Genomic DNA, 26,834 nt, shown 5'->3' with positions numbered 1-26,834 from the left:
ACTTGCCAAGGGATTCGCCTTCTCACAGAGGACTCTGACTAATTGTCTGCACTTGCGGACAAATCCTAGCAAACATACCTTTGATTTCAGGGTCTTCATTAGGAGTCCCAGCTTCCCTCTGTTCAAAGGAGTCTGCTGAAATGCTCCTCTCTCTCTTCCCCTTCCCCTTGGCACCATTTCCAGCCCCATTCTTCAGCCCCATGCTCCCACCTGGGCCAGGGAGCACTTTGGGAGGGTGACCTCCACTTTTGGGGTCACAGGGAGAGGGCTGGGACTGGCTAGTGGAGCCCCCTTGTTTGCCTTGGTTGGAAAATTTGGAATCCAGCTGGGGGTTGCCAGACGGGGACATCACTGTAGGGGGACGGACCATCACCTCCTGCTTTGATTTGGGGCTACTGGGGACAGAGGGGAAAAAAAAGAGAAAAGGGAAAAGAAAAAAGTGACAAATTATACCATGGATTCATTCAACCCTGTAGGAACAGATTAGAAAAAAGCAGGAACAGCATGCAAAGGCGGCAGTGATTAAGACAATTGCTGACAAATAAGAAACGCCTGCAAGCTTAGAGTCATGCAAGTGCTAGTGCTTTTCTTGAACATGCCCCGAAAGGGTTATTATCCAAGATGGGACCTCATTGCTCAAGAAGGCACTAGGGCAAGCTACAGACCTGCCAGATCCCAGGAACCACTGTCACATGAGGACCTACCTCTGGGGCTTCTGTCAATAAAGACAACGGTTTCTATGTGCACAGAGAAGCACCTCACACCAAGACCAGCTCAGAGTAAACAAACAAGGCACAATAAAGTTCACCTCACCACTCTCCTGGACCCCAACTACACCTATATGCTGCAGCTCTCATCAGAACAGAATGCCCCCCCTCACACCCTCCCTTGCACCTCCCTATCCAGTTCTACAGGGATCACAAGGAAAACCCAGCATTACTGCAGCATTCATCATACATTGGGGCGAGCTGCCAGGAAAACACAAACCTCTGACCGTGAAAACAATTAAACCAGCTACAACCTGCCTCTGAATAAGGAAAGAGAAGGATACCATCTCCCTGCACACTCCTGCAAAACGGGGCACATGAAGCTTCTTTAATTTGCCAAAGGAGATTCAAAGTTTTTCCTCCCCATTTCTATTCAGTAAACTGCATCCCAAAAATATTCTGCTTGTCTGGGTTTTACAGACATATTAGCCACCCCCTCCTTCTCACCCCCCCAGTTACTCCACTGCTATCAGATCTTCTGCATTGTGTTTTCCCCTTATCACTGCTACTTCCAACAGGCAGCATTTGCTAGCATCCTCACTGTGGGACTTGCACAAGCAGCTTCTCCCTTTGGACACCCATCTTGACTCAGATGCATTCCCTCTGAATTACTCTTAAGGTCCAGATGACCTCTATGAATAAATAAATAATCAAACTCAAGAATGCTGTCAATCAGACCACTTTAAGTCTCCAGACACTGCTTCGCTTCCGTATTTTTCCCCTTCCAAATTAGCAGAGGATAGATGCTGACCTGGTGCACTGGCAGGTGAATGATGCAGAGGATCTCAGCACAAAGCTGATCAGTTTTCCAGGCTGTTCAGACCAATAACACAGAGGAAGCATTCTGTGTGAAAGTACAGACAGAGAGACCTTTTGCTGCCCAACTACCCCTCGGGGAAACCAATAATTGTAAGAAGGTGAAGGAAAAAAAAAAGCAGCTAGAAAGAGTATATTTTCTTTCTTTCCTACAGTCTATTCAGACAGCTGATGGGAGGGAAGAGGGCACAAGGAACAGAGAATATGCACCCACAGGTTCAGAGCTTTTGGCTCATCCTGAGCCTAGAAAACATGGTGGCTCATCAGCACTGTACCGTCAGCGCTCAGGTACTCAGCAGGTCCAATGGGAGCACAAAGGAGGACCAGTAAATCACATGCACCAGACCTTGGCTAATCCTGCAGCAGAGCATCATTCACCAATCCAGAGCAGCTGATCGCAGGCTCTTTTCCTTACCTCTGTGTGTTGCCTGACGGGGAGTTCCTCACTTTGGGGTTACTGGAATGCATTGACAGAAATCCTGAGCTCACAGTCTCACACACACGCAGATGGGCTCTCGTCAAGTTCCTCTGGGGAGCGTGCCGCCAGAGGCAGCGTTGAAGCACTTTTTGCCACCCGCTTCTCTCAATGTCGGCTGTCTGCTTGCCTTTTTTCTCTTTGCTCCTCTCTGGTTTTGCACAGGGCTCTTCCCTCCTGCAGCTCCAGCATTCTCTAGACGCTTGCCTCCTGCTGCCCAGGGGAAGTCTCGCATCTCCAGGGCACACTGTTAAAACCACCCCACAACAAGAGAACAGAAAACCAGTGAGGAACTTTACAAGCAGCTACCAGTCTGGTGTGAAGCAGTAAACGGCAATTCTTCCGCATTACTGAGAAGGCACAGGAGAAGAGCTTTCAGATGGCTCAGTACAGCTGCATATTTCAAACCAGAGACAGCCTCGCCTCGCCATTCAGTTTACAGGCAGTAAGTCCACCTTCCCTTCATCCAAAGCAAATCGCTCTGCAGCCAACAAAACAAGGAAGCAACTCATATCTAGACACTTTGATTCCACATCTGTGCTCAGCCTGAAGACACCTCACAGCAAGTCAGTAGGAAACCAAAATTACAAATCCCCAACATGACTTAGCTATCCAGAACTCCCCTGTGAATGGCTATAACCTGGTATTTCTTAAGAACATAAACTCAGCTGAAATCTTTTCTGTCTCCTTGGTCCAATATAACTAGACATATCTTCAATGATGTATGCTAAGGATTGCACAAAGGGAAGAAAATAAAATTAAATGCCTTCCTGACCACCTGAAAGCAACCAGCTATGCTGCTATTACTCTGAAAATACCAGGTTAGTTTCTCATCATATCTATTTGAAAGGCCAAGAGATCACTAGAGAACCAGCCCTCTAAATTTGCTCAGCAATACTACAGGCTATTGAGACTTTAAAAAGAAAAAAAAAACCACACACAAGTGCTTTTTCAGCTTCTTTCTAAGAAACAATATGCATGACGCAGGCAATAAGGCACATAAAACTGTTTCTGGAGGAGGAGACTATTGAACATTACTGTTTACATTCTTTGGGCTAAATTATTTTGGAACAAATTTCTGTCTTGTTTATGTTTCAACAAAATCTCTCCTGTTCATCTCACCTACTCAGATGCAAATCCACTTAATTTAGAATCTAACCAAGATTTATTGTTAATGTATTAAGCATTGCTAGTTAAATATTATTCAAATGTAAATATTCCTGGTATTCCTTCTCAGCACCAAAGAAGCAGTTTCCTCCTGTGTGTATCAAATGAAACAAAATAAATCTCACCAGACTGTGAATGTCTTGAATTTCATGAAGAAATTACAGTTCAAATTGCCTTTAGAAAACAAAAATTAAGTTTTCTTACATGCTGACACCAAAGTTAAGAAACACAGGCACTGCATGACCACTTCTGGCCAAGAAGAGGTATCAGTAACCTGTAGTACTGAGCACCACGTTTTTCCAGTTCCCCAAATCTATCTTGTTGTGAGGTTATGCCATTATACTTTTTAGAGACTTTGCACTTTTGTACTTTTAACGTGACAGTGCTCCACACTGCTCCGTAAAGCTCTGCATCGTACCCAGAAATTTTCCCCTCTACCACATGCCTCCTTCATGAGCCAAAGAAATCATCCTGTTCTCTATTCTCACCTCCACTAAGCTGCACAAACCTGTTAATGAAGGGAACATCTCTGCCATAAAGGTCTCATTTTTAATACCTCCTATTAGGTACAATCAGATGACCTCCAGTCTGAGCCACACACTCCACAGTATTCACTTGCCTCTCTGTGGCTACCAGCTGGTCATCTCACCCTTTCTGAGAACAATGTTGGAGTTACTCTATTACTATTGTTACCACTATCACACTGTAACTGGAACTGTTGCTATTCAGATACACTAAAGACAAGAGAGAACATCTTCACAAGCATCTGAACTGTACTATTTTTGCATGCAAATTTGGCTCCTACATCTGTTTTGACAAAAAAATCATAACATTATCAGCAGTTCCACTTTTCAAGAGAGTTTTATGGATCTGTAAAAGTTGGGGAACCCAGCAGTACTTCAGGGTCCTCACTTACGGTGAAGGTATGACTGAAAATATGGTAAATTTCAGGTAAAAAAAAAGACACAGTAGCATTAAACTGAGTGGTGCTCGACACTAAAAGTAGGATGTAGATAACTGTGTGAAACTCAAGTATTCTCGTTGCTTCATCCTCTGCTTTTCCTCTTGATACTTATGCATTATCATGTTAGCTTTTACTACGAGAATTTTCTTAAGACTCCCAGTATTACACAGTGCAATGAGAAAATATGAAAAAACAAGGATCACACTGGCTGCACAATATTTCTGACATCACCAAACTTTCAAGTACTTCACAGGGTGGGGGAATACCCTTTGGTTTTTTAAGCCTACTTTTTTATTATTCTGTATGCATGTATCTTCCAACTATTAGAATCTATGTGCTCTGCAAGGGGAACAGTATTTTCCAATCTCAGTTTAAATTTCTTCTTACCATAGAGAGCTATAAAGGATACATCAATATATTCATTGGTGGAACAACAGCAACTCAACATCCTCTGCTTCTCATTTCTGCACACTGGGAATGTACCATCTTTTATAATGTGAAATGGAATGCTTCATGATTTTTCTAAATGCACTTCTAATGCATATATGTCTGGGAATCTAGGGTTCAATAATGGAAAAGCTCTAGAGAAATGGATTTTTGCAGCTGGAGCCTACCTCCTATAGCAAAGCCTTTATCATTACTCTAAAATTAGAGGCAGAGCCACTGACAGTGAATGGTCAAGCCACTTCTCAAGATATTTTGACAAGCTATGCCCAAGACTGTTATTTTCAGGATAGTTTTAAGGTATGCCAGGCAAAGTGACAACTCCACCGGCTACTCATTCTTATTACCTCTACCTGACCAGAGCAGGGATAGATGTATATGGGAACTAATCCAAGGGAAACAGCAGAAATCTCTGTTCAGCTGGATTAGTCTCCTGTTCTGGTTGATCATGTAACCACATCAGTGCCACTACAAGCTCAAAAGAAGAGGTGAGAACAAGTGAAAAGTAGCCTCAACCCACTTGGCTGCAGCATATAATTTAGATGGCTTAAAATTACTTCAAACCTCCATTGCAAAGACAAAAGAAATGGACCTTCATTTGCTCATATGATAGGTCCTCGCCTTTCCAACAAGTAGCTTACCAAGACCCCTGGTGTCACGACACAGCAGTACTCATTGTGGAGGCCATGAGTTGCAAACCACTCGTCTCACAAGAGAAGATAACCTAGAAAAAGAAGAGAGAGGATGAGTTTCACCAACAATAATGCACAGCCAAGCCCCTCCCACACATCCAGCCACAGAAGCACAGGAATCCAAACTTGCTCTGAACCACTGACATGGGGAAGCCTCTGTCCAGACTGGCAACATTTTTCAGCAGCAAAAAAGCCACCATCAGACTGGAAGAGTGTGAAGATGCATGGTGGACATGGAGGAGAAATAAGTCAGACCTGCTTTAGCACACTCACATTTGAGCTCGCTGGATTCTCATGAGCTTGTCTGTGCTTAGAGAAGCTGGCATAAAGCTCCGACATATAACTTCCCCTTCTCTGCACACATTTCTCTTCAAAGGTTCACCTTCCCCCCACTATGAACCCAGAAATTTCACCAAATGCCTGTGCTTCATATATACAACCTCCTCCACAGCCAAAGTATAAATAAAAACATCACGCATCAAGTAAAGCCAGCCAATCACTCGGGCACATCTAGGGGAAAACCAGGCAGGTTTTAGAAGGAAGAAACACTATTTACTGTTCCAGCAGCTCCTACTTCGCATCACTGCGCCACGCTACAGGCAGAGGGAATGCAACTGCAAACCTTCCCAAGACATACTGCAAGTTTGCTCAAGATAGCAGGGTAAGCCCCACCTTGCACTACAGTTATTTCCTATAAGGCCCAAGAACCCATCAGCCACACCTTCAGTAATGGAGACAATCCTGCATCAATTTATGTTCACTCACATGTTAAAGCAAGTTCTGGTGCCTCAAGTTCCATAACACAAGGAAACAGATTCTGAGGCATGGATTACCAGTAAATTTCAGGTCAGCAAAAGAAGGCAGAGCAGCAACCTGCCACCTTCTCCCTCACAAACTGTGAAAACTGGAGAGGCTGCAAGAACAGCATAAATCTAGACAACATTCACACTGTCAGGGCCAGTGTGGTCTCTCAGAGCACTCTCAGCTATTTACACAGCACAGACAGCCTTAAAGTAGGACTGCAAACTGCAATCAGCACCAGAGGTTTTCTCTGTAATCCCAAGACATCCTGCTGACCAGATCTCCCAACAGGATGGAACACAGGAGCTGTTACAAGGCTAAATTTGTCACGTATTGTGAAATCCTGTCTCTACTCTCTTCTCTCCAACATTCTCCACCTATTATCTACAGCAGCTTCACCTTAATAATGTAGCAATGCATTTCCATGTAATCCACTTCAACAAAATCAAACTACAAAGCTAGTCCCAAACAATGCAGCTACAATCTCCACCCATTCCAGCCAAATCAAACAATGAAATCATCAACGTGATAGACCATCCTTATCTAGTCAAGTCACACCTTCAGACAGAAGCTGAAACAAACACCTATCGTAATAAGCTGCTTCATCCAGTAAAACCTACCATAGCAGCACAATCATCCCCAAATCCAATTAACCAGTTATATCTCCTCTCCCCTTTCCCCCACCCAATGAAACAATACAGATTAAGCTATGCCAGTGCCAGTACTGACACACCTCTATCAAAGCAGCGACAGAGATGACCTTTTCCTGTGAAAGGGGGAACATGGGAACACCAGGACACATCAGGATGGAGAGAATCTATCGCAGCAAATGGGCTGAGCTCTACTACTTGGAACATTCAAGTCCAGCTTGGCAAAGCATCACATCAGAGGCACCTTACAGAACACAGTACAGGACTGCAAGAGGGACAGAAATGATCAGACAGGATCCACTTTTAAGGCTACCCAGGCAGGTGTTGCAATGTAATTCCACCACCTAGCTTACAATCTCTACTGCTCACCTGCATGGCCTTAGCCCACAGTTGGCATAAGACAGCTTGCTTCATGGTGAATTTAAGAGCCAAAAGGGTGAGAGCACATACATGAACACCTTCCATAGAGCAACTAACAAGATACAAATGCACATCTTCGCTCACCTTCTGGTAACTTATTCATGAACCATCTCTGTACCTCTCTGAATTTGCCACTGTATTATTGCACTGCAAACAGAAGGAAAAAAAAACATCCCAACTAGCTTATTGCTCCTTATGCCCTTAAACTGCAGAAGCTTGATAGTGACAAGTAGTCAGGTACTTGGAGGTGTATGGCATTATGGCTGCTTCAGCAGGAACAGCTGCAGTTGTCAGTGATGCACTTCAGTCTTTTCTCCCTCTTTGAGAAGGAGAATGCAGAGAGATTAAATAAAGGCATACCAGGTAGATAAAAGTATCAAACTTGTGGCCTTACTGTGACTTGAAGCATTAAAGGCAAGAAACCTCTTTCTATGTGTGCAAGAAAGAGCACACTTCTTTTTTTTCCCTACAGCCTTTCTGAGACTGTCAAGTCTGTGCTGGACTGAGGGTGGCAAGAGCCCTAAAATCAGTAAGGAAAAATCAAAAAACGCTAGAGACCTGCTACTACCGAAAACAAATGATGACTTTGAATGCAAAATGAGCCAGCACCCTGAACTGCAGCTATAGTAGTGCAGTGGGAGAGAAAGTAGAGTAAGAGACTTCTCAGGGAAGAGCAGTGGCCTCATGTTGGACCAAGAACAGCAGCACAAGCAGCAGGAGCTGTTTGAGCAACTGCTCCTCCCAACAGCCACCAAGGTGCAAACCTCTGCATGTGCATCCACCAGTGGATTCCCTGTGCGACAAGGCAATGAATCAACCGACGCGCTCCTTCAGCACAATTTTATGGGAAGGGCACATCCTAGTTCTCAGACCCTCGTTCAACCACATAAGAGGTTGAACAGCTGTACTGGCAAAAGGTGATTCCACAACACCCAAGACACCCCAAGAGCTACCACTGCTTCTTGCCACATGCTGCACTTAACCATTTTTTCTTAAGCATGTGCTTATTCTGCATACTTGCAGCTGAACCGCACATTATTAAACAGCAGCTTATTAAAAGTAAAGTACTTGATTACACACCTCATTGATAAAGAGTGCAACTGGGAAGCAAGGAGGACGCAGTAATGTTATTCATGGCTTTTATTGAACCATCAGACTCAAGTAAGATCATGCAAAAGCAAAGAGAAAAATTGGCACGAGTATTCTACACCATACACATCTCCCCATGACGCTTGAGGATATGAGGACATGGGACACACTTCAATCCCTTGAATCAGTCCCAGCTTCTAGATATGGCCCTTACTAAAGGCTTTTAATTATACCTCTAAATCTGCCCCTACTTCTTAGCAAATTTGCCCTTCTCCGCTTTTCCCATGAATGCATAAAGCATGTGCTTGTAATACAACTAATATGGGACCCATTTGCATTCAAACAGGTTTGTTGAAAATGCCACCTTACCTCCTGTACACCAAGTGCATGTGGGGCCCAGGAAAGCAACTTCAAACAGCCTTCCCTTCCAGCCATTGCTAGCACTTGTGACCCAGATGAAAACTTGCTCTAGGTAAGATATGATTTTCAGCAGACAAGCTTCCCATTTCAGCAAACCAGGTGGCCACAAGCTCACAGGCGTTGGCACAGAGGAGGCAGCAGTGACTGATGGCACAAGGATGAATAGGCTTGAGCTGGTTCAAATACACATACATCCTTCTCCTGCCAGGTCCCTCTGCTCTTTTTCTAAAGCAAGGGCAGAAAAACGTATCAGGTACCTAAAAAACTTCTGGGACTAAAGATGCGGTATCAATACACGTGTAACCTGGACACAACACAACTCTGCTTGTCCAAGCAAGTCATCAGTAGATGGCCTCACTACAGACTGTCCTGACTCCTTCCAAACTGCAGGGTTTGCAGACCTTGTCCTTTAATCAAACTACACAGATATCACACCATAGACTTTCAGCTGATTTGCTCACATGCTCCACCTGCCCAAAAGACAGTGGCCACTTGCACCATGGGCAACTCATACAGTACACAGACCATGGTCTACTCAAAGCAGCTGCTGATGTGGGGAAAACACCATGTTCCATCATTCCCTATTAAGCCACAAATCCTGTTTACTTATAAATTATTTTTTCAACATTAAGAGTTATCTTGTTAATATTAAGCTGATTAGATAGCAACTCATAGCCAGTCACCAGTTTCTAGATGGTCTTAACTTATCCTGAAATGGTACAAACTTTTCTACATGTATGCCTTGGCAGTAAAAAATGACAGCGTATGCAAAGTCTCCCAAAGCGAAGATGTGCATCAGAGAAATGACTGCTAATCTGAGGTCTGCACAACATTAGCTCTTTGCCCGTGGTCTTGTACAAGAGGTGACACTCAATCAAAAGAAGAATCTAGAACTTGTCACCTAAACTCATTTTGCTACATGAATGTGAGGACTATATAGTCTTCACCAGGCAATGTTACAACCTCCACAGAGAAAATAACTCCTCTCCTCCCACCCTTTTTTTTTTTTTTACACATAGTGTGTATGCACCTCTTAACTTTTAAAACAGAGGCAGATTGCTGCCCACAGCTACCTCTATGCCTTGAAGCACAGAGAAATGGGCAGAGCAGAGATGGGATCACTTTAACACCTTGATGATCCACAAGTACATTGACAGGGAAAGAGCAAGCAAGACTCTATGCCATTACAAGGAAGAGAAGTTCCTACAAGTAGCTGAGATTAATTTAACAATTCAGGACCACAGGACAAAACTCCCAGAAACTCCAAGAATATACTTCATCAGCCCTGTGCAAATTCGGTATGTGCGGTCATATAAATGTAGCTCCTGTGCCTGCCCACACATGTATCTTAAGTAAGACAATGCAGATACTCTTTCTCACGTTCCGTTCCCTTCCCTCCTCCCCACCCCGTTCCTATCACCACACACATGGACTTTCTCCAAAGAACCAGTCTCTCCTTATGTCCATTCAAAACAGCGACAGCCACAGAAAGTCCAACCTTTTGCTCTCTATCATTAAAAAGTCCAGTCAAGACAATCACTGACAAAGCACAATACAAACACACACCTAAAGGCTAGAGAAAATAAAATGGTATAAGGTATTTCTCATGTATCCATTCCCTGCTCTTCAACTAAGGTATCTCCATCAACTATCGCATTCCTCCCTCCTCCTGACAAGCACATGGATAACCAGCAGCAGCCATGATATAAAGGCTGTTTAATTATTCTTTTTAGATGTTTACAGAAAACATTCTAAAATAACCTTTTGTAGCAGGCATGTTGTTCACTACACTAACCTAAACATCACTTTTAAGAGCTGTGAGTAATAATAGCACTTTTGACAAAAAGACAACTGCATGTCCATTAAACTTCAGTGCATCTAAGAACATCTCAGCGTATTTTTAATACAATGGAGATTAACAACTGTCCTAGACGGTTGCTGACTTTGAACACCTCTTTCCGCAATTCTTTCCCCAAAGTAATGGAGCAGACAGACACTTATGGACACTGGTGAGCAGATTCAAAGCGTACACACAGCCAGAAACTTGGAAGTCCCTCTTAATTTCTATTGCTTGGTACACCTGGGACTAGAACAACTCTTGGCAAATTCTGACACATCTCCAGAAATCAGTTTGGGCAAAACAGCCAAAAGAAAACTCCTAAAAAAACCCAAAGCCTGCAGTACCACTACCTGCTTCTGTAAAGGAATGCTATAGATGCTTTCCCTTGCTGGTCACACCCTTTCAGCTTTGCTAGCATCAGTGGCATTTCCAGGTGCAGGTCAGCCAGACTGCTGCCAGGGCCTTCGGCACGCTGTCGCGCAAACCTGCACCATGACGTCACGCTGACCTCAGCTCAGCCTTGGCATACCCTAACGCAGCTGCCAACATCAGTACAGCTCCACCTATGTTAGCAATGCTGGGAGCAGTTTATGTACATTACAACCAGAGTTTTAAGCACTTTACGTGGCGCGTCACTTACCTTAGCAGCAGCCTGTCTGCTACAGAGTTCTTACAGCTGTTAACACTGATAAAGATCAAAAGCTCTAGCAATAAGGGATTTTTCAAGAAATGTTTTAACAGTATTTCCCTAATATATGACAGGCTCCTACAGCTTACTACATCACGTTAGCAGTTAACAGCCCCAGCATCAGTCAGCATTAAATATAGGAGTCCGGTGGAGAGCTTTCCACAGGCTGCTTTCATAGCTTTGCTTTCTGTCAAAACTTCATCTACTTTTTGGGTAGTAGGTAATATGTTCAGAGCCAGAAATGAACTCTTTTCCCTTACTCCTCCGGGCTTATGTTTTCTAAAATTTAAATAGGGACATCAGCACAAACAACCATAGGTAAAAGACACCTGTATCAACCTTGTCAGCAGCCCATTCTTCAGAAATTAATCTGTGGAGAAATGGGAGGGGGGAAAAAAGAAAAACAAGACATACAGAAATAATTGACAAAGACAAAACTGAGGAAGCACCAGTTTGTTCTTCAACATGTAGTAACACCACAGTGTTTAAGCAGAAGGCTTGGGAGAAGAAGGCACCTATCAGTTCAGCACAGAAAAAAAACAAGCCCTTTCTCTTTTAATTTCGGCATCCCTTCCCTAGGCTTCCAGAATGAAAGATAAGAAACAGTCCTCAGGCACAACTCCTCAGGCTGCAATCTTGTCAGTTTTCATAAGCTAACTGAGACTGGGATGGGTCAGTACAGGACAGACTTCCTCCGAGGAAAACCCAGTACTACAGCAAGCAGTAATTTCCCAGTATGCTGCAAGGTGACATCACACATGATGCCTGTCAGAATTGCTGGGGGCGACCCACACAGCTTCCTTCATGTTAACCTTCACCTTAACATGTACCTGCTCTCTCTCTCATCCCAAATAAGCAGTTTTTCAAGGCTCTCCTGAGCATTGCTACCTTTCAGCACTGACTGTGAGACCAGTTTCGGTTCAGGACTGTCACCACCCACTGCTCTCCTCCCTCACACAAGCCCTCCTGCTGTTTTATAGCACCAAGCGCTCCCACCGGGGAAGCTCATGCTGCAAAGCAGGCATTCCCACGGGGGCAGAGCTGAAGAGCTACTATATCCCATGCAGCTTACTGCTGGATAAGATGTGTGTCAAGGGGGATGCATCCCTGGTGCACTGAACCTCTCATTACTTTGCTTTCAGACTCACATTAGGCATGTTAGACGTAGCACCACCTTCAGCGACACGGTGCAGTGCTGCTGCATACTGGTTTCCTAGCCGTTAAATGTAGGATCTTCAACAGAGTAATGACTCTTATCAGGAGTAAGGCACTTCAAAGAACTCCGGCAAGCTATGACTGCATGTACACAGCACTCCATGGTGCTACATTATTATATCAAAGTCTCTGGGATGAAAAACTGACATTTGATAAATAACTTGAGGTCACCTAAAAGATCTCAAAACACTGCATGTAAAAATGTTGCTCTGACAAGAAATTAAGCAATGGTATAATCAGGTCTATTATCAAATCTACTGCTTTGACATGATCTTATAAAAGTATGAAGAGTATGCAATTCCAATTGCTGTGGGATCCTCCCTCACTCAACACAAGATGTACACGTTTAATATTCTTCTAGTTAGCCACGCATTTACAGCAAAGCCTAACATACTTCAAAGTATTTACTGTACGGTATAAACAGAGCGCTATTTTCAAAGACTTATAACTGTCAAATCAAAGCTAGCTTTCATAAAAACATCCAGGAGCATTTCTGTTGGATGGTGGCTATTTACCTGATAGCTTCAAGTTTCTATCCCCAATCAGAAGAAGGTTAAAATATTTCTTATATACATATTTTTTTTTTTTTCTTTTTAAGAGACAGAAGAAAGCACTTCCTTGCTAACAAGCTGTCAACCCATTTTGGCCTTTAGTTCTTTACCCCCTTCTCATACATACAAAATGTGGTCGCAAATTTCAATTCCACTAGCAAAAGTTCCAAGAAGAGTTTCTCCATATATAAGACTGCCTAAACTCCCCACCGTAACAGCTCTCACTGTAGAAAATGTGGCTGCTCACCTCGACAGGCTACAGCTTAGTTTTATATTACACTGCAAATACATTTCTAATCAATTCCCAAACAAAACCAGATTGGTATGTAGATAATACACTGCCATTTCACAGGCAGTGGAACAGTGATACCAAGACACCTGAAGAAATCAGTTTAGCAAAATGCAGAGAGCATAGCTCCCAGTAACCTGAAAAAGGGTCTACTGCTTTGATCTTAGCCAGCATGTTTAGCAGCGATCACTAAACCAGAATTTTCCTTCAGGTTTTGCATAATTCTATACACGCTGCAAAGATGGCAAAGATAGCTTCATGCAACACACACGAGCACACTCACAGGTTTAAAGCAATTTGTAGAGCGTAAGTAACTTGGTCGAGTAGATAGACAAATTGCAGGCACGTTAAGAGCCAGGTTCTGCTCTCAAGTTCCCCACCAAATCCAAACTAACCCGATTTTCAAATAGCCCAAGGACCTCAGCCACCCTATTGATAAGGTAAAACAAGTATCTGCATCCTTTGTTCAGAAGGCACAGAGAACAACAGCAGGCACATGGAGACCATACCTGACAAGACAGGTCAGTGACTTAAAGCTCCGGCACTCTAATACTATGCCAGACAACCCCACCAGAAAAATAAGCAGCAAGGATAGTGGCACTGCTTTCTTAAGAGGCCAAACAGCCCAAAACCAGGATAAGCTCGGACTAATTGCAAATGCTCAGAGTTTAGCAGGTAGCTGATTCAGTCTATTTGTGCCTGAATCACAACTGCTCTGAACTCAATACAGAAACCAGCAAGCTCTTCCTCAATTCTGTATGCAGTTAAGTTACTGTGTATATCATACACTCGTTTTGCCATAGACCTGTACCACTAAGAAGCACTTAAAATCAGTATTATTTTCAAGACCACAGCACCCAATTTTCAGTGAACTCTCAGGACATAGCTCTACCACTTTTCAATGCTGCTTTGTTGAAAGAAATTATGTCACTGGTAAAGCACATTTTCCATTTTCCTTCCTTCAAAAGGACTTCATTGATTAGACTTTAAAAACAGACAAACAAGCCAACCACCTTACAATTCCATTTTTCATCTTCCTTCCCACAAGCTCCTCCTCAGAGGCCAAACAAGGAAAAGCTCACCTCTAAAAGGGGATCTTGGAGCAGGTCTATCTACTCTAAAGAGATAGCATCCATTCTTTAGACACAGTAAACTGCAATTTCATAACCGTCTTTAAAATAAGTTCAATGAGTGTTGTCAAAGCAGATGAAAACCAGAATGCCGAGATCTGACTCTGCCAAGGGTCAGGTAAGAACCCACAGAAGCAGGAGTAAAAGATTTAAAAAGTCAGGTAGGAGCAGTTTGCTCTGCAATCGCCACAGTTCAGTAGCTCAGACCAGATTTCAGGATGGGTCACCAGGAACTAACCAGAGGACTATACAGTTTAATGATACATCTCGCACACTGGTCTCAATCAAGTTTCCACAGAAGCGTGCAAGAACCTCACTGCATGCCCAGGCACAAGCAATTCCCTCTCTCTCTTTCCCAATATAGAAATACATCTGTTCGAGCAGAATAAAAATCAAGATTTAGACCACAGGCTTAATATCTCTTCCAAAATTTCTACTGTCACTGATTATGATAATTGAATATTCTCCACATTCCTGCAGACATATGAGCCCTTTTAACTCTTGTTGGATTGTTGTTCCTGATGATTCTCACAGTATGAGTTTCACTGCTTAATTGCAACCGTACTAAATAGCCTATCAGGAATTTACACTACATCTTCTGTATCATCATTCCATAGCTAAACCACCATACTCTTCTTTTTGCCCTGTTTAAAGCTTCTTAAAGAGGGTTTCTCTTTTTAGGTTGCACGTATTTTCAGAGATGAGAAACATTTTTGGCAACAAGAACAAGGTAAGCTGAAGGAACCCTTCTCAGGCAAGTGAAGCTGTAACAAATAGGTGTAAATAACATTTAGCAAGTTTAGCAGACTCTTAGGGGTACAGTTAGACGAGCATTCCTTTTGGCAGCAACACCAGCTTAAAAAACTGCCGCTACCCATGTTTACTTCCACCCCTGCACCACACTGTCTGATGTGCCTGTACAACCATTTGCACAGCCAAACAGTGAACCAGTTTGGCAAACTGGTGCAGCCTAAGTATTTTTTTGCCAGGATCCTTACATTCCAGATAAGTTCCCTGATCTGTTTCAGCATACAGCAACAGTACCAGCACACACAGAGGGGTGGTTAAGAGCCAAAACAGATAAGTGCGCTGCATTCGTCAAAAACCAACTCTAGCACCAGAAGAAACGCACACAAGGCATACAAGGAGAAGGCAGCCAGGGCTATAGGTAACAATATAGTCACAAAATACCACCTTATTTCTTAAAAAATATGAATAATGCTCAGACTAAAGTCAACAGCAGACCAGTCCATTTGGATAGAGCAACACATTAAAATACCACCTTATGTTTTACTATTGTTGTTGATCTCACTAGAGTTTGTAAGACTACTGTTTGTCAACTCTTCAGAAATTTCCCAAGAGATTTTTTTGCTCTTGTTCAGGATTATCTGGAAGTTCTAATTATGAATAAAGGTCCGTGTTCCTCTGCACTTGTACAGTCCCCACTACAATGAGGGTCCAGCTCCAAAATGATTAAACTTTTAAAACAGAAAATAACCTAACAGACAAGTAAAGGTACAGGGGGAAAGCCATTTAAAATATGATAGGCAGAGCAATGCTTAGACAAAAGATCAACAATGAAATCTCCTTCCATTCACAAATTGCTCTGGAAACCACAGTTAACACCTTCATTTTGCCAGCAGGAAGACTAGGGGGACTCAAGCAGAGCTTCTATACAGGAAATCCAAGCCTATAGCAAATCTTGCTGGGTTAAAGGACTTCATATCTATGTAAACAGACCACAGACCTTACCGAGGCACAGAGATTTCTGTGAAGTCCAAGGCCACGCAAACTAGATAGAAGGATTTTATGAAGGCTGTCTGCATCGCTCTGAAGAAATTCTGTTAAACTTCTAGAAAACGGGAGAGATCAAACCCTGCTCGGTAGTGCAGCTGACAGTTAAGATGGGAATTAGTTTGAATACTCACTTGAGTGTAAATTGCTCCACGGGATAAAGTTGTTGTGGGTTTTCCCCCACCCCCACTGAATATATAAAAGACAAAAAAAAATTCCTAAGCCATAGGCACAGTTCGTAAGGCAACAGAATTGACACTACATGTCAAAAATGCAAAAGGAAAAAAAAATCTAGAGGGAAACAGAAATATAGGTCTGGGAAGTCAACATATTACAGAGCAGCAAGCCTTTGAATAGCTAGCAAATATCGATCAAAGTTACCTCCATTCTTATCCACCTCAAACATATAAACTGCTCAGAAAAGCTGTGGTATATGAATATTTTAGCCTCGTGGCTTACAGTTGCCTGAGTTTCTATATTTGGGTATTTAGTGACAAATGCAGTTTCTCTGGCTGTGGACTAACCCCAACTGAAAACAATCCAAGTACATGAACTGTAAAGATGAAACGCAGGATGGGGGGGAGGGAAGGGGAGAAAGCAAAGGGAAGAAAAAGTCCACACCCTTTGTATTCATAATATACAGAAGAGATCTACAAAGTTTCAGGTTATATGAACAGAAACCTATTTATTTTCTTTCACATTAAAATTCAGGTCCTGCCTAGCTCAGAAGACTGTGTTGATCCATAAATAAACTAACTGATCACAAAAAAGGAAAACAAAACACCTCCCCAAAACCACAAAAACCTAAGAAGACACCTATACACACACCCCTAGCCCGCAAAAAGATGGTTACAACAGTACTGTCATAGTCTGGCTACTTCTCTCACACAGAACAGATTGCAGTTTCTCACAAAACATCCTCATCGCATCTGTGAGCTAAATAATCTGTAATGGGAAAACTATACCGGGAAGTCAGCAACAGAACTTCTACCAAATTTTGCCAAAACCAAGTACATACACACGCATACAAAATACAACCCCAAAAGAATTTCTAATGTTAACCTGACCAAAGATGAGCAGCTGAATGGGAGGGGAACTCAGACAAAAACTTGTTTAGGGTGGGGGTTTTTTGTTTGGTTTTGTTCACACTTATTTAACGTCAATGATTGATTAACATTTTGGATAAAGGAGGTCTTTGTTAGTGATTCAGCATCCCCACCCCTTCAATTAAGGTGTTAAGAGTTCACAACAGTGCAGTGAGACCGAAGATCCGCAGACCCCCCTACACAAAAAAAAAAAAGAAAAAAAAAAATCAACCAAAAATCAGACCAACAAAAAAAGCCACTCACCCCACTGGAAAAATTCCAAAATCCCAAAACTGACATCGTTGCTAACTCAAACTTGAAAAAAAAGAAAGCTGCCTCTCTTTTGTTGTTTGAGGAGGGGCCAGCAAGGGAGGCAGGGAAAGAATATGAGCCCTTGAGCCATTTTTATGCTCTGAGTAAGAAAAAAGGACACATTCATTAAAAATAATCTCTTTGGAGATCACTGTTAAAAGGAAAAAAAGCCACAACGCACAACACAGCCACCATGCCAACTTGTTCAAAATGGCTATAATATCTCACCAAAGCAACTCCTGCGAGTCCCAGGAGAAAGCAGATCAGCCTGCTATGGGATATGTGCATGTGCACTTCTGCTAGCGCAGCTCTGCTGCAAGCACAGGATGAACGCAACACAACCGTTTGTTTGCCTCTATCCAACTTCACCAGTTCAACACCTATAACATCCCACTGTAGACAGCAATTGGGCATTACAGCCCTCATAAAGCAGGAGAGAGGTAAACAAGAAGATGGGAACAAAGCTGATTAAGTATGTTAAATTTTTTCATTCCGTACACAATTTATATTTTTATTTGACTTCACGTAACGCCCCACCTAGCTTTCCAACACCTGTTTCTGTAATATTTTGAGCAATCACTAACCAAATATTATCCTTCTATAAAATCTACATCACTTTTTCCTCTTGCTTTTGAAGCTTGATACATTTTAGGATGCTTCAGAGCATCCAATTACATCTGTGTGGGCTTTTCACAGAGAAATTGAGGACAAAATCTTCCAAGAAAATAAAAGCGTTACTGGAACCCTTCAAAACTGGAAGAACTCTCTCCTGCGTCCTCCAACTGTATTTTGACAGTAGAACAACAAGTCACCAATAAAGAGGCTTAATGAGTCAAACTCGGCTTGGCACAACCTTCTCTTCTCTGCCCCAAAGTCAGTGAGGCTGATGCCCAAACTATGGATTTGTTACTTTACAAGGGAAAAGATACAAGACTTGATGCTCCTCTCCCAGAAAGTGAGGCTCACGGTTACTTCAGATCAGTTTCAGAGTCCAAGTTAGGTTTGGCATCTGGAAAATAAAAGCATCTTCCCTTTCGAATTGGTGGGCTTTGAACTGTTCCACGATCAGCTCCCTACTGCCACTTATTATTTCACACTTTCTTCTTTGCTGCATGACAATTTCCTGATTTCTCGTTTTGTTTACTATTAAACCACTAACCATGTAATCATCCCACCTTAATATTTTATACCCAAATAACAACCCACAATTGACTGTCACGTCTGATTCTTCCCATCTGTGTCCTCATTCTTTGTCTACCCTTCCAGAGCAACATCCACTTTCCCAACCATTCACTCCTCAGATGCTTTTTTCATCCCATGAACCCTGTCACTTACACAATGGCCTCAAGGACAGAAAGTTGGACAGCACAGAAATACATGGTGCTCTTTCTCATCCTAGGAAGTGGAGCCTTGTTGCTTGTACACATCGACCTGTCCCATCATTTTACTAAACATTTGGAGTCTCCAGTGTTGTTTTTGTCCTCCCTGTTGCCCAACCTTGATCCTCCCGAACTTCCAGTATCTCTACAGATTTAGCCCCTCTCATCCCAGCGACAACCTCCTGTGCAACCCTTTGCCCTGGGCCAGGGCACAGACTCCCTCACGCACACACAGTGCCACTTCTCTGCACAGCATAAGCACTTCCAAATGAACACATTTCCCCTACTCTTCCCCACCATCTCCATGTAAAAGATCCCCTCCCACACTCTCAGTATCCCACAAACGCCTCTTGCACAACTATCCCACATACCAATTTGACACTACATGCTTAGCTTCCCTGAATTCCTCCTTGCCTAAACTATCTACACTGCTTCCCAGCTCTAGACCCCCTTACAATTCCCTTTACAACCACATGCCTCTCGTACCCCATATTCTGGCTCCAAATGCCTCTCAATACCACAATCCCAGTCCCATATTTCTTACTCCCAGTCACTTAAGTCCCAGCTCCTCACATCTTCCCATCACTGCATCCATCCTCTTGCATATCAACTTATCTGTCCTCAGCATACCTCACAGTCCACATTTCTTCATCCACCTCTCCACATCCCTTCCTGCAGATACACGCATTTCAGTTCTTCCTGCAATAAAGCCCTCCATCCCTTCCTCACTGTCTAATGTCGTACCTCTTCAGTGCCTGGTTTTCCTCATACCCCGTTCCCAACATGCCTACCACAGACCTTTGAGTCCCAGCCCCTCCATTCAGGTCCATTAGAGAGTCCATCAACCCAGCTCTGATCCCACTTGCACCAGCATCGTTCTCCTAGGACAGTCTGCACTCCGAATCGTAACAGCCTAGCCCCAGTGTTGCATCCCCCCTGTCATACATCCCAAACCCTCAATGGGATTAAAAACTCAGAACTACCTCTCTAATCCACCCAACACCATCCTTTCCACACAGCACAGCCCCTTGGGCACCCTGGTGCACCGCACCACAGAGCTCTCCACACACCTATTCATACAGCACGGCCTCCATAGCACCCCAGTGCTGCAACCCACAGCACCCCACACGGCACAGCCACCTAGGCACACAATACCTCCCCAAGCTCAGCCTCAGGCACCCCACACAGCACAGTCACGCACCATTCTCATGCACCCCAGTGCAACCTCGATCACCCCCCAAATGCCTCCATACAGCAGAAACCCTAGGGCATCCCCTGCACCACAAGAGCATCCCCCACACCGCTCCAAGCAGCACAGCTCTTAGGGCTTCCCATGCACCACACTGCAACCCAGGACACCCCACACATCCACTCAGATGGCACAGCCACTATGGCATCCCCTGCAAGCAAGAGCACCCCGTTCCTGACTCCATACAGCACAGCCCCCAGGGCATCCCCCCCCACACCAGAAGGCGATGCAAAGCACTCCATATACCTCTTCATACAGCACAACCTCCATGCCCTCCCATGCACCCCAAAGATGCTGCACATGCCCCTCCAAAAAGCAGAGGCCCCCAGGCATCCTCTGCACCCCACATATCCCTCCACAGAACATAGCCCCGAGGCATCCCCCTGCACCCCACACATCCCTTCATGGAACACAGCCCTTGGGCATCTCCTGTGCCCAGCACACCTCTCCATAGAGCAGAGCCCCTGGGCAAATCCTGCACCTCACGCATCCTTCCACAGAACAAAACCCCACGCATCCCCTGCACCCCACACATCCATTCGTGGAACACAGCCCTTGGGCATCCCCTGCTCCCTACACACCCCTCCAGAGAACAAACCTCTGGGCACCTCCTGCACCCCACACATCCCTCCACAGAGCAGAGCCCCGGGCATCCTCTGCTCCCCAAACATCCCTCCAGGGAACACAGACCCCAGGCACCTCCTGCACCCCACACACCCCTCTACAGAACAAAACCCCGTGCATCCCCTGCACCCCACACACTGCGCCACAGAGCATAGCCCTGGGCATCCCCTGCATCCCACACATGCCTCCATGGAACACAGCCCCCAGGCATCCCCTGCACCCCACACATCCCTTCACAAACACCGCCCCTGGGCAAATCCTGCAACCCACACATATCCCTTCATGGAACACCGTCTTTGGGCCTCTGCCTCCTGCACCCCACACATCCGCTCATGGAACGCAGCCTTTGGGCACCTCCTGCACCCCCCTCCACAGAGCCGAGCCCCTGGGCAACCCCTGCACCCCACACATCCTCCCACAGAGCCAAACCCCCCGCATCCCCTGCGCCCCACACATCCCTTCCAGGAGCACAGCCCCCGGGCATCCCCTGCTCCCCACACCCCACCACGGCACACAGCCCCCAGGCCGCCCCCCCGCCCAACTCTCAAACTTGGTGCGGGCGGTGCCGGGGGGCGCCCCCCCACTCACCGCCGGGCCTGGGGGAGGGGCGGGGGCCGCAGCTCCCCTCTCAGCCCCGGGCGGGAGGGGGCGGCGCAGCGTCTCCCCCCGGCGGCGGCGGGTCCTTCCCCCCCCTCCCGCAAACGCACACAGGCTCCATTGTCCGCCAGCGCCTCCCCCCCCCCCCGGCACACATGGTACCGCCCATCGCAGCCCCTCTCGCTCGCTCCCCCCCCTTCCCTTACACCGCTCCTTCCAACCCCCCCACCCGCCTTCCCCCCACCTCACGCGCCCCCTCTCCCGTTCCCCCCCCCCAATCCCCGCCGCGTCCCGCAACCCGGAGAGGAGAATGGTACCGCCCGTCGCGTGCGCCCCGCCCCAGGAATGGTACCGTCCCCTACTCACTCCGCCGCCGGGACCGCCTCTTCTTACTCTCCCCCCCCCCCCTCCTCGTTCCGGGCCGTGGTCTCGCCCGCCCCAGCGAGAGGGCGGGGACTCGATCCCTCCCCCCTCCCCGCACACACACGCTCTCCTCCCGCCGTCGCCTACACGGTGGTAGCAGCCGGGGTCTTAAAGGGACAGACCCGCCGCGGCGAGCGCCCCGCGGGAAGCAACCACCGCCGCCCCGCCCTCCCAGCTCGGCGCGGCACCGCCCCCGTCATTAACATAAACCCGTCCCCCGCCTCCTCCTTTCCCCCCCCCCCACTCCTTTTAAAGGGAGCGCGCGCCCTTAAAGGGGCCGCCCCACACCCACACCCCCCCGGCAGCCCCGCCCCACCCCGCCCCGCTGCGCCGCGGCGGGGGCTCCGCGCGCGCCCCGCTGCCCGCAAAGCCGCAGGGGAGGGGCGCGGGGAGGGGCCCGCGAGGGACACAACCCGCCCCGCCCGCACCTCGCGCTCCCCTGAGGCGGCGAAGGGGGGGGGGGGGGAGCTGCCCCCTCCCCTAACGGAAACGGCGCGAGACCCGCGGGGAGGCGGGAGGGAGAGGGGATGGGGGGGAGGTAGGGATGGGGAAAGAGGGAGGGAGGGAGGGAGAGAGAGGGAATGGGGCTGGGAGGAGAGGGGGGAAAGGGAGGAGAGGGGGAAAGGGAGGGGATGGGAAGGAATGGAGAAGGGAGGAGATGGGGATAGGGAGGAGATGGGGATAGGGAGGACAGGGAGGGGAAGGGAGGAGATGGGGATGGGAAAAGAGGGAGGGGAAGGGGCAGGAAGGGAGAAAAGAGGAGATAAGGATGGGAGTAGAGGGAGGAGAAGGGAGGGGATGGGGATGGAGAGGAGAGAGAGGGAGCAGATGGGGAAGGGAGAAGATGTGGATAGGGAGAACAGGGAGAGGAAGGGAGGGAATGAGGCAGAGGAATGGGGCAGGGAGGGAGAAGAGAGGAGATAACGATGGGAGAAGAGAGAGGGGATGGGGATGGAGAGGAGAGAGGGAGCAGATGGGAAGGAATGGAGAACGGAGGAGACGGGGAAGGGAGGAGAGGGACGGTGTGGGATGTGATGGGGAGGGAGGGCGTGCACACCGTGCTAAGCTCCGAGGCTTCGCAGGGGTCCCAGTGACAGGCACACGGCAGGGTCAGGGAGGATGAGGGAAGGTTGTCGCCAGGCTCAGAGCTGGTGCTCCCACCTCAGCACCATCCTGCCCAAAAGCCACCTGGGCTGCCAGGGAGGCTTGCGCCATGGCACCTTTGCCAGGCGTTGCTTTACCCTCGAGGCTAGGCATCAGCTACCTGTGGAGGGGGGCTCCCACACAGCGGGAAGCTGAGGCGGGCACGGGTCTCATCACGAAAGGGACGCGGCCCCGAGGTGCTAGGTGGGTGAGCAGGACCATTATGAAGCAGCACACTCGATCGGGTTTGCTGACACCAAGCACGGAATTTCCTTTCCACATATTTCTGGAAAAGGAAGGGGATGGCTGGCTATCAGCTCAGCAGAAAGAAAGCGAGAGGGAACTTGTGGAGAAGTGTCTTGCTCCTTCCTGGTGGCAGAGCAACCTGGCTGCCCACCAGCTGCCAGTGGGTTGTGATGGAGTTGTTCTGAGATCCGAGAGCCTCTTCTGATGGGAGAAAGCGCTGGGTTAAGCAGCAGCTTGCGACTAAACAGGGAGGAACCAGACAGTAATGACAAACAGACACAACCTATCAACTCCTAAATATGCTCAAGGGCCCTATCCTGAACAAATGCTCCATGCTTGGGGGATTAAACATCAATGTAGTTTTGAAAACCAGCTGGCAGCTAAGAGTTCTGAAGATTTGTAGCGATCCCCCGCCCTTCTCAGTCTGAGACTTACTCTGTGAAAAGAGAGCACTTGCAACATCCACTAATCCTTCTCCTTCACCTCCACAAAATGTTCTTAAAATGGGCGATCTTGTGGGCTGTAGGGAAGAGCTTTCCAAATAACCGGTGGCACAGAACCCCTCCAGTCTAGCGAGAGAAAGCAGGCTGATCATTTTTTGCATATCCACGATGCCTGAATAACCTGTTTTGCCAATACAAGTGAAGTGAATCAAAATGCAGAGTGTGTTCTCCTTCTCCCTTTATCCTCAAACGACCCACTCTTTATCCTGTCCAGCTCCCACTTTTAAATAACCCACCTCTTAGGTAGAAGACTCTTTGAGCACTGAGCATTCACACCAGGAGTTGCTCTGGCAGATAAAACCACCTCCTCTTCCTGCTCAGCCCTCAATCGCTAAGGGGCTTTTCCTCTATTTTTCCCTCGGGGCTACAAGTTACCAGGACCTCCGACCCCAAGGTCAAAACCCTCGCTCTCTGCCCACTCTTTGCAACTCATCCACCGATGTCAACCCTACCTGTACCTTTCCACTGATCACAGCAGCGTTCTCTAAAGCCGAAGTGTTGCAACCTGACTGATGAGCTCCACTTGAACCACCACCTTTGCTGCCATCTGTTCAGCCTGCTCCTTTATCTGATATATAAATCTTCCCTATTTTTACATTGATATGGGATCTTTCTTCATGCAACACCTACAATTCCCCCTCTCCGTTACGCATCCCACGTCAGAGAGGGCTCAGTGGACCGAACCCAGGAAAGGCTACAAGAGCAGTACGGAGCTGTACACAGTAGACCGGCCAGGCAGCAAAACAAGGTGTAAGGAACAGATTTGCCTCACGGTGGTTTAGCCAGAAGACCAGTCCTGCTCTCACCAACCTCAGAGACCCACTGTGGTTTGCTTAAAAGGAAGTTTGTTTCCCCTGGGCAGTAGGGATTTTCCGAAGGAGGCCAGGCACCCAACTTCGTTTCCTGAAGGTACCTTTGAAAATCCTACCCTGTATTTCAATCCTGACACATACAACAGCAGCAATAAAATACGAGGTGCTAGCAAACTGCTTTTTTGCCCTCCTCCCTCCTCTGACCCAGTACTTCGGTGTCTTGTCCCTTGCAGAGCTAGAACAGAGAAAAGGAGCATAAAATGCTACCAGTTTGCAGATGCTGTGGTTCCTCCAACTCCCTTCCCATCCCCCGACCCCATCCCCCCACATTTCAAACAGTTATAAATGACTGTGCAACTCTGCAGGCAGCGGTCTCAAATAACCACACCAAGCCTCTCCCCTCCAACGGCTTTATGTCTCTTCCTTCCTCTCGTTGGGGCTCCAGATAGCGACTATCAAGGTGTTTTGCTTCACTCTCAAGAGTTAACTTTCTACTTCACCCACCACACCTTTGGGAATCTGCCATTGCAAACTGCCACCAGCAGTGAATTCCCAAGGCAGGGATTCTCAGCTGAGAAATCCCTCCTCCTGTCCTTGAAGGGTTTTACCACGGGAACTGACAACAACAGGCTCCCAAATGATCTCAACTGCAATAGCAGGTTGCAAGGCAGGATTTCAGGTAGCGGAGCCCCAGACGACAGGACCATCTCTGCCAACCTTGAGAGCATCCCCCTGTATCGGGGCCTTGCCCTCCCTCGGCCAAGCTCGTAAAAGCTGCCCCAGAGAAGCCAGCACTCCCGGCTCTTTAGAGAGCAGATCCAAGAACATCTTGGAAACATTACAGCTCTCACCACACTAAGTACACTCTCCTCACAACTCCCTGGCTGCAGCAGGGACAGAAGATCAGCCTTTCTATTCAAAAGCAGAGTCCTCTTCTATTAGAATGATCCAAGCCTAAAGAAAGTTGCTACAGGAGCTGTTCTGCAGAGCAGACAAGATAGGCCAGCCAGCAAAACAGATTTGCATTACACTTTCTGTATATGTTTCAGAGCATGGCGCATCCCAATCATGGCTTTTATCGTCTTTAAGGGCCTAGCCCTGCAAACACTGAATTTTACATGTGTAAGTAGAGTCCCGCTGAAACACAATGGAGCTACTCATGCAAATAACGCTAAGAGCGTGTAGGGCTGTGGCTCCATTTCACTATTCCATCTGCAGCAGACCCAGTTTAAGAGGATCCTGCCATGTGCTCTCTCAGTTATTTCAGCTCACTTGTACCAGTTAAACTATTTATATAGCCACATTCATAGGTGAGCTGTTTAAACGATCCAACTTTTTTTTAAAAGCTCTACTAACAAGAACAAATCCTTAATGCCAGACCAACTCTGATGTAGATTTCATCCCCGTAAGTGGCTGAACTGGCACAACTGGAGGAGGTGGAAACATCTGAGGAACAGGAACTTTTGAAGATGGGATTGAGGGCAGGCAAAATGGCAACATGGAGCCTTTGCGTGTGAATGCTGGCGGCATTACTCTCTTCTGAAGTTACACCCTGCTCTCGACCATCCATTCTGTGAAGCAGAGCCTCTTCCCAAACCACATAGTCGTTCCACATGAAACAAGTTTCACCTCAAGTGCAACAGCTGATCAAGCCTTTTCAGTCATTGATGCTTAAAAACCTTCCCTCAAGAAAATCTGTCACCATTAAGAAGAATCTGCCAACAGTCACTATACCCAGGATGAGGGATGTACGCTCCTCCTTACAGGTAATGGATGTAGCCACCACACACATCTGTAGCCAGTACACCACTGCTTCTGCAGTCAAAGGATCGCAAAGTGTTCCCTACAATTTTTTTCAGTTTATGGGCCATTTTATCTCTAGCAACTCTGTGCTGAAATTGCATCACATATTTCCTGTCTGCTGAGGCAAGATTTCCCTCTTTCAGTGTGATTACAACCTTCCAGCAGGGAAGCTCCACCAACTCCTTAAGAGCTTTGCTCTTTGTACTGCTTCCCAACTTGTGCATTCATGTACACCTGCACAAAGCCGGTGTAAAACACTATCACTGTTGGAAGTGAAGAACACACATCATGAGGACAAGAGAAGATTTGGCTTGATGAAATCTTTTTCTTACAAACTTTCAGTTTTACATTGAAAGGAAACAACCCATGTCTGTAAGGAATCCAGGTGATTACCATTCACATACCACCGTGATCTTTCTGCACAGGCACATGGGAGCTGCCTTCAT

General features: G+C 46.5%; 1 protein-coding gene across 6 annotated transcripts in view; it reads right to left on the bottom strand.

Annotated features, from left to right (window-relative positions):
• BCL9 (BCL9 transcription coactivator) overlaps positions 1 to 22,012 on the bottom strand; it is a 33,465-nt gene extending 11,453 nt beyond the window's left edge. Inside the window, exons 1-4 of one of the 6 annotated variants that reach the window (XM_069869815.1) lie at positions 21,969 to 22,012; positions 5,275 to 5,357; positions 1,999 to 2,305; positions 79 to 395 (exon numbers count right to left, since the gene is read on the bottom strand). In XM_069869815.1, coding sequence (XP_069725916.1) covers positions 79 to 395; positions 1,999 to 2,051 — 370 coding nt within the window. In that variant the 5' untranslated portion in view covers positions 2,052 to 2,305; positions 5,275 to 5,357; positions 21,969 to 22,012. Of the gene's footprint in view, positions 1 to 78; positions 396 to 1,998; positions 2,306 to 5,274; positions 7,648 to 18,944; positions 19,001 to 21,449; positions 21,575 to 21,824; positions 21,850 to 21,968 lie in introns of those variants that run through there. The other 5 variants (XM_069869808.1, XM_069869800.1, XM_069869824.1 and 2 more) reach the window with 5 other exon arrangements.
• Between the last annotated feature and the right edge of the window lie 4,822 nt (positions 22,013 to 26,834).

The sequence above is a fragment of the Phaenicophaeus curvirostris genome, chromosome 1 (genome assembly GCF_032191515.1).
Source record: "Phaenicophaeus curvirostris isolate KB17595 chromosome 1, BPBGC_Pcur_1.0, whole genome shotgun sequence".
Classification (NCBI taxonomy): Eukaryota; Metazoa; Chordata; class Aves; order Cuculiformes; family Cuculidae; genus Phaenicophaeus; species Phaenicophaeus curvirostris.
Note: the sequence above shows the minus strand (reverse complement) of the source record. Positions and strands in the feature narration are given on the sequence as shown.